This window comes from Choloepus didactylus, chromosome 1 (assembly GCF_015220235.1).
Source record: "Choloepus didactylus isolate mChoDid1 chromosome 1, mChoDid1.pri, whole genome shotgun sequence".
Taxonomy (NCBI): domain Eukaryota; kingdom Metazoa; phylum Chordata; class Mammalia; order Pilosa; family Megalonychidae; genus Choloepus; species Choloepus didactylus.
Window position 1 is genome coordinate 63,887,409 of NC_051307.1, and position 12,970 is coordinate 63,900,378.

The 12,970-nt window shown below is 37.1% G+C and overlaps 1 protein-coding gene across 2 annotated transcripts in view; it reads right to left on the reverse strand.

Annotated features, from left to right (window-relative positions):
- Positions 1-12,970, reverse strand: part of TOMM70 (translocase of outer mitochondrial membrane 70) — a 56,608-nt gene that overhangs the window by 22,918 nt on the left and 20,720 nt on the right. For both annotated transcript variants that reach the window (XM_037834515.1, XM_037834517.1), the window contains exons 2-4: positions 4,292-4,465; positions 1,483-1,609; positions 112-221 (exon numbers count right to left, since the gene is read on the reverse strand). In XM_037834515.1, the coding sequence (XP_037690443.1) occupies positions 112-221; positions 1,483-1,609; positions 4,292-4,465 (411 nt within the window). The remainder of the gene's footprint in view (positions 1-111; positions 222-1,482; positions 1,610-4,291; positions 4,466-12,970) is intronic.

Genomic DNA, 12,970 nt, shown 5'->3' on the forward strand with positions numbered 1-12,970 from the left:
TTCTAATTCCAACTGTTACCATCAGGGCTATGTCCAAGCTGAAGCACCATAAATTAGAAATGACTCTTCAAAATGTATACCCCTTCTATTATCCAACTCAGATTAATTTACCTTGTATTTCTCTTTAGCTTTCTCTTTTCCAAGAAGTTTAAGAACTTTATCAGCTAACAGCATGCTCTGTTGATTCTGGAACCCTTCTAATATACAGACAGCAGTGACATCTGGAAATGATGGAGAAAACAAGAGTAAGTATGAAATTATTGCAAAGATGAATAGCAGCCAATAGGCACAATGTGACCACAGAAAGTCAAACTTAAATTCACAGCCCCGTGTGGCTAACAATTTCATTTCCAATAAATTGATTCTTAATACTTTACTTTTATATATTCTATGACCAAGCTCAAAGATCAGAAAGTCAGTCTACTTCTTTGGGGATCAGTTTCCTCAGCTGTGGCATAAAGGGGCATATTGCATGATTCCTAGTATTCCTTACTGCTTTAACATTCTATATATACCAAATCAAGTAAGGAATCCAGGAATATTCTCTTCTGGGCAGTAACTGTTATAGTCCAAATCACCATAGTTTGGCTCTCTTACGTTTGGTCTTTTTATAGCCGTAGGACTATTCCTTGCCTCCAAAGCCAACTTGTTACAGAGCTCTCATATAAATCTACCTCAAAATCCCATTTTCATCTGGTTTTGCAACAGCTCAGGAAATAGTAGCATAGGGTCATATCTTTATACTTACACCCCCAAAATGCCTACCATGGAGCTTAACCTCTCAATCTTCATTCAAAGTACTCAAATAAGCACTTAGCCCTCTCTTTTTAAACTCAATTTCTCACATTTCCACATCCTTGTTCCCCCAAACAAGCCAATCTGCTGTTATATTCCCCCAATAACCTGGCTAGTGCCAGTGTCAACTTTTTTCCCACCCCATTTTCCCTATTAAAAATTCCATTCAATCTTCTCTTTACCGCTGCACAGTATTTACAGCATTCATTGAAAATGACAAATAGACCCTAATGCTTTGTACCAAGTTACATAATTTCCAATTGGGTATAAAATGTTTGAGTATAGTAGGGGTAAAAAAACAAATGTTCTCTTTAATGTTTCATCTCAAAGTTATTTCATAGTTATTAATACAAGATACTAATTGAAAATATGTAGAATCTTAGAAACACTATCACTTTCTAAAACCTCATTTATGATTTCATTATTAATGGAATTATACTAATGCTAATTAACTGCCAAGTTTAAATGCATGGAATTTAAACTCCAAACCTTAATAACTCATTTAATTCCATAGTTAGGATACTGCTACTTAGGTATCTGCAATCCCAATTTAAACTGCAAGACAAAGTCTCAATAGAGGAAGAATCCAAATGATTTCTCTACTCACGAAGCAGATTTTCATATAAATTTACCAATGACTACAAAGCCGTTAGTAATTTTCATATGTAAACACAAAAATACCCTCACCTTCTAAACATTCCTTCTTATTGTCTAGCTTCTCGTGGGCTTTTGCACGTCTAAAGAGAGCTTTCACATATTTGGGATTAAGTTCAACAGCCTTTGTACAATCTTGTGCCACCTCTTTCCATTTTTGCTGTAATTGAAAGTTAAAAAAAGGTCACACTAAAAGCACTGTTCAACAGAAATCAGTTTTCCAAACTTAATGGGCTGATTATTAGAGACCCACAGTAGAAAAAATATTCACAACACATACAGAGTTACCATCCACAACACATTACATAAGCTCATATTAACATCTGTAATAAAAAGATAAACAACTTACTTTTAAAAAAATAGGCAAAGGACATACACAAGCCATCTTCCTACCATCAAGTCTACAAATCTACCTGCATCTATGTGCTCACATTATCACCTTCTTCTTTCCTCCTGTTAGTTAACAACTGAGGAAGCACCCCTACCTCTTCATCAAAGTCCAGCTCTCCACTTGTGATCTAGATATATACCCTCTCTACTTCCAGGACTTCACTCCTTCAGTTAACCCTTCTCTGCATCAATCTGCTTCTCTACTGATCATAAAAACACTTGCTTTGGGATTTTCCATCTTTGAAAAACCCTCATGAAGACATCATGTTGAGTGAAATAAGCCACACACAAAAGGACAAATACTGTATGATCTCATTTTTATAAAATAATTAGAATATGAAAATGTATAGAGCCAGAAGTTACAATACAGGCTGGCAGGGGGCGGGAGGCGCAGGCAATGAGGAATTAATGCTCAGTTGGTGCTGCTTCTGTTTGGAATAATGGAAAAGTTTTGTAATGGATGGTGGTGACGGTAGCATGACATTGTGAATGCAAATTTAAAACTACTGAACTGTATACTTGAAAGTGGCTAAAATGATTAATTTTAGATTGTACATGTTACCAGAATACAACAGTACAACATAGAGTGAACTCTATGTAAACAATAGACTACAGTTAATAATATAACACTAACAATAATGTTTCACCAATCGTAGCAAAGGTACCACACTAATACAAAATGTTAATAATAGGGAAAACTCCTGGGGTGAAAGGATGGGTAATTGGGTACTCTCTACCTTCTGCATGATTTTTCTGTACAATTGCTCTAGTAAAAAACAAAAAAACAAACAAAAAACCTTCCTTTGATTCCGTAACTCCCCAAAGCTCCTGTTCCATTTCTTAGCTCCTCTTTATTGCCAAACCCTACTTGTTTTCTAATTACCTGACTGGTTGTTCCTTCTCAATTTCCTTTGCTGAACATCCCACTTCTACCTGATCTCTACATGCTAGAAACTTCAAGACCTCACCTCTTCTCTTTTCTTAGGTGATCACATCTATTGTCCCAGCTTTTTACAACATCTATAATTAGATGATTCCCAAATTTATCTTTTTAACCCAAACCACTCTCCTAAAATATAGACATTACTTCAGCTAACTACTAGATAGCTATACTTAATTGTTTCACTCCTTCACTGCCTATCCTGCCCACCCCTCACCATTATTAAAATTCCTCCATTTTTATCCTTCATATCCAATGCAATAGCAAGTTCTGTCAGTCTTCAGCTTTCCTTCATGTCTTACCTAGGCTATTACAACATCCTTACTTGGTCTCTGATTCCACTCTTGCCTTCCTCCAATATATGCTTAATAGAAAAGTGAAAGCAATCTTAGATGATGTTCTCATGCTGCTTAAAACTTAAATATTTACCATTATACTTAGAATCAAACCTAAACTCCTTACCATTGCCCACAGAGCTTTGCCTGATCTGGCCCCTGCTACTTCTCCAATTTCATTCTTTGTGCTTCAAGAACTTTTATACTTCTTTAACTTTTTCCTGCCTCAGAGCAATTACATATACTGTTTCCGCTATGTGCAATACTCTTCTCCTTGCCCTCTCTCTCATGCACCAATTCCATCCTCAGTCATTACTCTGTTATGGAATCTTATGTTTCTTCAAAGCATTAACAACATTTGTCATTTAATAGTGCATTATTTAGCTACCCTTGAGTTTTTATGCTTATATTGTTCACTTTAACAGCCCTAGCTCATACCATAGTAACCCTGTTATGAGTCAGTCAATAAAATTTGGTAAACAAATAAATGCAGAGAATACAAATACCCAATAAACACAGAAAAGGATGCTCAACTTCAACATCTTAAAAAGTACAAACTAAAACAATGAGATAGTATTTTTCTTCTACCAGAGTGGCAAAAATTAAGACTAATAATACTCCTAGTCGATGAAAATATGGGAAAACAAGCATGTGCTTATATTATTGCTGGAGGTAGGTGTTTTCCACCACTCAACCATAAATGGCTACTACTTTTGGCCTTTATAAGAATGAAATAGAGAAACAGATCTACATGTGTCTGTGTGAAAAGTTGTACAAGATACAATGGTAACTGAAAAAATACATTATAAATAAAATGTATAGTAGAATCTTGTGTATGGTCATTTTTCTCCTGCATATGCAACTATCACATATATGGAGACAAAAGTTGAAGAAACAGCCTCAAACTGTTGGAGGTCAAGGTCACCAGAAATTTTCATTTTCTATGTTATCTAATTCTGTAAAATCTGAAGTATATACAACTTTGGATTATATTTGTAATCAATAAAACTAATTTTTTTCTTAAAGATTATGTAATTAAAAGAAAAAAAATCTTGACATTTCAAAACAACTTCAAAAAATCCAGTCATTTATTAGATTTGTTTGAGTGGCATTAACTGAAACTTGAAATGAACAAACAGAAAAAGGAATAGAAAAAAAAACAATCTAGGATACGTACCAACTGTTCAAAGGCAGCTGCTCTGTTCTGATAAAATGTGGAAAGGTCAACGTTCTTTTCTGTAGGGCACAAACTGATAGCCTCGGTATAGCACTGAATAGCTTGTTCATATTTTCCTGCTTTAAAATATTTGTTGCCTTTGTTCTTGGCTGCTTGGGCTCTATCAAGAGAGTTCTGAAATAAGAAGAGATTATTAAAAACATTAATCCTCAGAAACAGACTCAGATCACAGGGATTAAATAAGAAAAATGGGAGGACAGAATAGTTGTTTAAAGTGCAAGTTGCTTCATATAAGTATCTTCACAGGATAGATTCTCAGTAGTAGGATTGCTGAGTCAAAAGCTTTATATATTTTTAATTTCAACAACACTCACTTTTCCAGAAAGGCTGTAACACTTTTAAATACCAATTTCCCTTATTTTGGCCAATCTAATGGGTATAGAACAGTGGTTCTCGAATCAGTAATTTTATCCCTTAGGGCACACTTGACATTGGAGACATTTTTGATTCCTACCAGTTAGGGAGGAGGTGTTACCGGTATCCAGAGGGTAGAGGCCAGGGATGCTGTTAAACATTCTACAATGCATAGGACAGCCCAGACAACTAGCAGTTCAAAATGTCAACAGCGCCAAGATTGAGAGACCCTGGTTATAAAGTAGCATTCCAATATTATCTTAATTTTCATTTTCCTAACTACTAATGAACTTGAAAATCTTTTCATGTTTATTGGCCATTTGACTTTCTTATTCTAAAAACCACTTATTCATGTTTTGCCAATTTTTCTTAGGCTATTTGTCAACGGTATAGAATAGGTAGTAGAAACACTTTGCCATCTTCATTATAATTTTTACCCCAAATCTACTGTTTGCCTATGAACTTCATTTATGGTACATTTTGTTTTGAAGGTTTAATTTTTTATAAATCATCTGAATTTCCTTGTCCCTAGATTTTACATGTGATTTCCTAGATTTTCTGAAAAAAAATTTTTTTTAACTTTACTCTTTAATATAGCTGGAATTAATTTTGTATATGGTATAAGACAGGTACGTTTTTCCCCCTATTACTTGTGCCAGCACAGTTTCTTTAAAAACTCATCCTTTACCCACTTTTCTCTTATATTTGCTGATGTTTATATAAATATATACACACACTTCTGAAAGAGTTTTCTGATTTACCTATTTCTGCAACAATACCATGTTGACTTAATTAGTCGTGACACTGTATGTTTTAGTATTAGGAAGGCAAGTTCCTTAACACTGTTTTTTGTGCTTTCACATAAACCTTAAGATCAAATTATCTACATAGAATGCAAAACAAACTCTGTTTGGAAGTCTAATCGGAATTGAACTAAATGTATATGCTAATTATAAGGAGAACTAATTTTTATATTAAGTCTTCCAACCAAGAATATGGAATGACCATTTTGGTATTTTAGATTATCTTGTTTTATAAGTATGACACTTTGAATGATAAGTTACTTCTGGAAAATGGTTATGGATTTCCATAGGCTATGAAACGAGAAGCATAACCACAGTTTTCTGCAGTTACAGAAGCTAGTGCAAAATTCAACTCTCAAAACTAACAAAAACTTGGGAGAAACAGAAATGGATATGTTTTCCTGAATACTGAATCTGTAGTGCATTAAAAAAACAAATTAACCTGAAATATCTTGCATTATGTTTGAAGTCTAACACCTTCAGGCTCCACTTCAGCTTCCTAGCTGAGGTCAAAATCATTCCAGGCAGCCCCCAGGACTCCTCTAATGGATAATCTATGTTCCAGAGCTCTCCCTGTTGGGGAGATCCTATCAGATGTACATTGCGTTGACGGTCCTTCCTATCCAATCTTACTTCCACCCCTTATATCTTTTTACAGGCATTACTCTCCAATAAACCTCTTGTACGCCTATCTCCATCTCAATATTAGCTTCCCGAGGGACCCAACCAACAAACTATATGGGTACAATATAGGTGAGTTGGTAGTTAATACCCTCTTAGGAAAGTTGTGAATATGTCATATCAACATTTGGAAGCATCTGTGTAGAAAAATTCAGTTATCTAGGTTCCAGCCATTAGGTCCAAGAGCTTTTGCACATCTTTGCCCAACCTGATAAGCGTTCAACCATTCAACTTTAAAAAGTATGTGGTACCCGGAAGATCGGAAAGCAGTGACACGAACAGATATCTGCACGCCAATGTTCATAGCAGCATTATTCACAATTGCCAAGAGATGGAAACAACCCAAATGTCCTTCAACAGATGAGTGGATAAATAAAATGTGGTATATACACACGATGGAATACTACGCGGCAGTAAGAAGGAACGATCTGGTGAAACATATGACAACATGGATGAACCTTGAAGACATAATGCTGAGCGAAATAAGCCAGGCACAAAAAGAGAAATATTATATGCTACCACTAATGTGAACTTTGAAAAATGTAAAACAAATGGTTTATAATGTAGAATGTAGGGGAACTAGCAGTAGAGAGCAATTAAGGAAGGGGGAACAATAATCCAGGAAGAACAGATAAGCTATTTAACGTTCTGGGGATGCCCAGAAATGACTATGGTCTGTTAATTTCTGATGGTTGTAGTAGGAACAAGTTCACTGAAATGTTGCTATATTATGTAACTTTCTTGGGGTAAAGTAGGAACATGTTGGAAGTTAAGCAGTTATCTTAGGTTAGTTGTCTTTTTCTTACTCCCTTGCTATGGTCTCTTTGAAATGCTCTTTTATTGTATGTTTGTTTTCTTTTTAACTTTTTTTTTCATACAGGTGATTTGAAAAAAGAAGGGAAAGTTAAAAAAAAAAAAAAAAAAGAAAAAGAAAAAAGACAAACAAGGGAAAAAAAAAAAAAAAAAAAGATTTTGTGCCCCCTTGAGGAGCCTGTGGAGAATGCAGGGGTATTCGCCTACCCCACCACCAAGGTTGCTAACATGACCACAGACATAGGGGACTGGTGGTTTGATGGGTTGAGCCCTCTACCATAAGTTTTACCCTTGGGAAGACGGTTGCTGCAAAGGAGAGGCTAGGCCTCCCTGTATTTGTGCCTAAGAGTCTCCTCCTGAATGCCTCTTTGTTGCTCAGATGTGGCCCTCTCTCTCTGGCTAAGCCAACTTGAAAGGTGAAATCACTGCCCTCCCCCCTACGTGGGATCAGACACCCAGGGAAGTGAATCTCCCTGGCAACGTGGAATATGACTCCCAGGGAGGAATGTAGACCTGGCACCGTGGGACGGAGAACATCTTCTTGACCAAAAGGGGGATGTGAAAGGAAATGAAATAAGCTTCAGTGGCAGAGAGATTCCAAAAGGAGCCGAGAGGTCACTCTGGTGGGCACTCTTATGCACACTTTAGACAACCCTTTTTAGGTTCTAAAGAATTGGGGTAGCTGGTGGTGGATACCTGAAACTATCAAACTACAACCCAGAACCCATGAATCTCGAAGACAGTTGTATAAAAATGTAGCTTATGAGGGGTGACAATGGGATTGGGAAAGCCATAAGGACCAAACACCACTTTGTCTAGTTTATGGATGGATGTGTAGAAAAGTAGGGGAAGGAAACAAACAGACAAAGGTACCCAGTGTTCTTTTTTACTTCAATTGCTCTTTTTCACTCTAATTATTATTCTTGTTATTTTTGTGTGTGTGCTAATGAAGGTGTCAGGGATTGATTTAGGTGATGAATGTACAACTATGTAATGGTACTGTAAACAATCGAAAGTACAATTTGTTTTGTATGACTGCGTGGTATGTGAATATATCTCAATAAAATGATGATTAAAAAAAAAAAAAAAAAATAAAAAGTATGTGGCTGTGGAAGAATTCATTTACCTCCAACAGGTGAGCACTGACAAAGCAACAGCAGCAACAGCTGTCCTACAAATAATTCAAAGGGCCTGTGAAAGCTAAGTAGCTTAGGGCCCAGGGCATCTCTTAGTCACAAAGAAAATGTAAGACAGCAATCTTTTCTTGCATCTGCTCTTTTCTCCCCTAGTCTCATTTCATTTTCTCTTTCCTGATTTTTTCTTCTTTTACTTTTATTTCTGTTCTCTTCTGATGACTGCTATATTTAAATATTTAAAAAATATAGTGTGCAAAGAAGGATTTGTAGGAAACGCTCTTCATATCTAAGTTCAGAATATTAAAAAGCTAGTCTAAGATAGCTAGTGTCAACAATGAATATATATTTGCAATGTTAAAGGGTCAAAAGGACTAAGAAAAGCACAAATTAATTAAGTCATAAATAAATATAAAATCTTCAATATCAATAGCCTCAGTATTCAAACTTTGAAATATAAGTTAAGTAACAACCTTGAATCCTATTTTAAGGATAGTCAGCCAGGACTAAAATGACAAAGAGAAACCCTGGCACAAAAGACAACAAAGAGTCCCTTACGCAGTTCTGGGTTTGGGGGGGGCAACAATCAGGGTGACTGCTGGAAAACTGCTTTAGAAGCAACCTCCCACTCCACTCAAGAGAAGAAGTCAGTAGACACATTTGCTCTCAGACTAGAGTGGTTCTAAACAGGCTGTATCATCTAGACAGAGTGATGATCCCCTACACTCAAGAGACAAGTGACAGGCATCGCTTGCTTCTGTTTCCAAGATATGTGCCCCAGGCTAGCCAAACTGCAAACTTTGAGAACATATAATAAGACTACCCTCATTTCTGACATCAACAAGGAGTTCTGAACAACTACAAAGTTAAAGGGAGCAGTCTCCCAGGCTGCCCTCACTCTGACACCAACTCCAAGTTCAGGGGGTTCCTAAAATCACTGCCAGGTTTGACAAATTCATTAGAAAAACTCACAGAACTCACTGAAAGATATAATATCATGGTTAGTATATTATAAGTAAAGAAACTCAGCCAAAGGATGAGATACATGGGGCAGAGTCTGGGAGGGTTCCAAACACAAAGCTTCCACCATCCTCAGGACACGTTATTCTTGCAGCACTGATATGTGACAATACATATTGAGTATTGCTAACCAGGGAAGCATGCCTAAGTCTCAGTGTTCAGAACTCTTACTGGGCTTTATTATGTAAGCATGACTGACTGACAGCCCACATGGTTGTACTCAGTCTTCAGGCTGACTGATACCATGGGACTCAAAGCCCCTACCCTAAATCACATTGTTGGTTTTTCTGGCATGGCCAGCCCCCACCCTAAACAAACTCCTATTAGGTATGACATAGATTACCTCCCAGAAGCCAAGGGCAAAGGCCAGACCTCTCTTTGGATGAGGCCAGATTCTTTACTACACAAGATCACATAATTAAGAACTGCTAACACTCAAGAAAACTCACTACAAAAGAGAACCACCAGAAAACTTCCAGGGAAGATGATGGAATAGGGAGCTATAAGACTCCTCCTCCACAAACACCTCGTAGACAGACAGAAACCAACTGAAACAGCTGTTTTGGGGCTCTGGAGACCAGGAGAGCACTGTACAGCATACAGGGAAAAGCAGGACAAAGAGGCTGAGAAACAGCAGTAAACATCTGTGAGTAACTTGCTTTGTGGTGGATGCTGGTGACCATCCCCCACTCTCAAGATGCACTACCTTGGATCTGGTCCATGACTGGCTGCTGCAGATGAAGAAAGATATGGTGGCTTTCATCCCCAAGAATGGAGGGGAGGGGAAAAGGGTGTGGAGGGAACAAAACATAGCTGAGTATTGATCGTAGCTTTTGACTATCAAATTTAGATCACTGGGTCCCAGCACTAAACCGCTGTTTTAGCCTACCCCAAACAGGGACTATCACAGACACTGTTTCAACCATGCCCCTGACAAAGGCAAAGGCAGTAGAGGTTTTAGGACATAGGGTCTCCTTAGGGCTGGTAGGGAACAGGTTGTTGAAGTGTGCCATCTGCTGGGCAGACCAGGAAAGCACAGCTTCAAGGAGCTGTCAAAAAGGCTTTTTGGCATCTTTCCTGACCCTCTCCCCAGGGCTCTTTGGAGTCCCCTTTCTGAGTCCCTGGCCCTGTTCCGTCTGGGAAATACTGACTTGGGAGAGTTCCTACCAGGTGACCCTCATCCCAGAATTTGCCCTTAAGGCAAAAATAGCTAGACAAAGAAAGACTAAAAACAAACTATAAAAGCAAAACTAAAACAAACAGAACAGATCATGATTCCCAGAGAAGGAAGAGGGGAAAGGTGTCTTTCTCCTGGGGAGCTGAAACAATTGCACACATAGTGCAATCTTAAAAATTATACTGCATATCCAGGGCAAGAATCAGATAAAGAGCTGAAAAAATCCGATGAGTTAAACACAGACAATTCTAAAGGTCCAGAATAGCTTAAGCAAGTGTCAAAGAAGACCCTTAACTCAAAGCCCATAGAAAGAAACTGACCTACAGAGTAAACTCATCAAGATTAACAGATGCCTAGACATCAACAAAAAAATTACAAGCTGGAATATATGGCCCACTCAAAGGCACAAATTAAAACTTCTGGGGAGAGACAGAATTTGGAACAACTAACCAAAGATGTTCAAACAAATCTAAATCAATTCAAGGAGATGAAGGAAAATAAGCATAAAGAGATAAAGGATATTAAGAAGACACTGGGTGAGTATAAAGAAGAATTTGAGGTATGAAAAGAAACATAACAGAACTTATGGGAATGAAAAGCACAATAGTAGAGATTTAAAATACACTAGAGGCGTACAACAGCATTTGATCAGCAGAAGAAAGATCGGTGAACCAGAAGATAGGACAATCAAAATCTTGCAGACAGAAGAAGAGATAGAGAAATGAATGGAAAAAATTGAGCAGATTGTCAGGAAACTGAATGACAGCATAAAGTGCACAAACTTACATGGGTATACCAGAAGGAGAAGAGAAGGTAAAAAAGGGGTAGAAAGAATATTCGAGAAAAGAATGGCCCAAAATTTCCCAACTCTTACGAAAGACATAAGGATACAAGTCCCAGAAGCACAACTTACTCCAAACAGAATAAGCCCTAAAAGACCCACTATGAGAGACATACTAACCAGAATGTGAACTGCCAAAGATAGAGAATTCTGAAAGCATCAAGAGAAAAGTGATTCATCATATACAAGGGAACTGCAATAAGATTTATGTCCGATTTCCTATTAGAAACCAAAGAGGTGAGAAGGCGGTGTCATGATATATTTAAGGTACTGAAAGAGGAAAACTGCCAGCCAAGAATTCCTTATCTGGAAAAATTTCCTTCAAAAATTAGGGAGAATTTAAAATATTCACAGATAAACAGAACTGAGTGAGTTTGTTAAAAAGAAACCTGCCCTACAAGAAATACTAAAGGGAATTCTGCAGGCTGAAAGGAAAAGATGGGAGTGAGAGGCTTGGAGGTGAGTGGAGAAATGCAGATTATCAGTAAAGGTAACTAAAGGGGTAAAAAGAGAGCTAAGAATAAAACATGATGCATACAAACCAAAGGGCAAAATGGCTGAAGTAATGCCTTTACAGTAATAACACTGATGTTAATGTATTAACCTCCCCAATCAAAAGAAACAATTGCCAGAATGGATAAAAAAGTATGGTTGATCCATCTATATGCTGTCTACAAGAGACTCACCATAGACCCAAGGACACAAATAGGTTGAAAGTGAAAGGCTGTTAAAAGATATTCTACACAAACAGTAACCAAAAAAGAGCTGGGGTAGCTGTACTAATAATGAACAAAATAGTCTCTAAATGCAGAACTGTTGAAAGAGACACAGAAGGACATGATACATTAACAAAACAGACAAACAACCAAGAAGAAATAATAAACATAAATATTTATACACCCAACCAGGGTGCCCCAAAATACATGAAGCAAACACTGGCAAAACTGAGGGAGAAAGACATTCCTACGATAACAACTAGAGACTTCAATATACCACTCTCATCAATAGATCAATAAGGATCAATAAGAAAAACGAGAACTTGAATATGATAAATGAACTAGACCTAACACACTTTTACAGAACATTGCACCCCAAAACTGGACAGACATCCTTTTAAAGTGCATATGAGTCATTCTCCAGGATAAACCACATGGAGGCTCACAAAAGAAGTCTCAATAAATTTAGAAAGATTCAAATCATGCAAAGCATCTTCTCTGACCATAATGGAATGAAGCTAGAAATCAATAACAGGTGGAGAACTGGAACACCCACAAGTCTATGGAAGTTCAATAACACTCTCTTAAACAAAGAAGTCAAAGAAGAAACTGCAAGAGAAATCAATAAATACCTCAAAACAAATGAAAAGAACACAACATATCAAACCTTATGGGATGCAATGAAGGCAATGCTGAGAGAGAAATTTATAGCCCTAAATGCTTACATTAAAAAAGAAAAAAAGCACTAAAATCAAAGATCTAATTTCACACCTGGAAGAACTAGAAAAAGAACAAACTAATCCCAAAGCAAGCAGAAGGAAAGAAGTAACAAAGATTAGAGCAGAAATAAATGAAATTGAGAATTAAAAAAAAAAATAAAATTAACAAAACCAATATTTGCTTCTTTGGAAAAAAATCAATAAAATTGACAAACCCTGCGCCACAACAACTAAGAAATAAAGAGAGAAGATGCAAATAAATAAAATCAGAAGTGAGGTGGGGGGGCATTACTAATGACGCCACAGAAATTATAAAGATAATAAGAGGATACTATGAACTGTATGCCAAAAAATTAGACAAC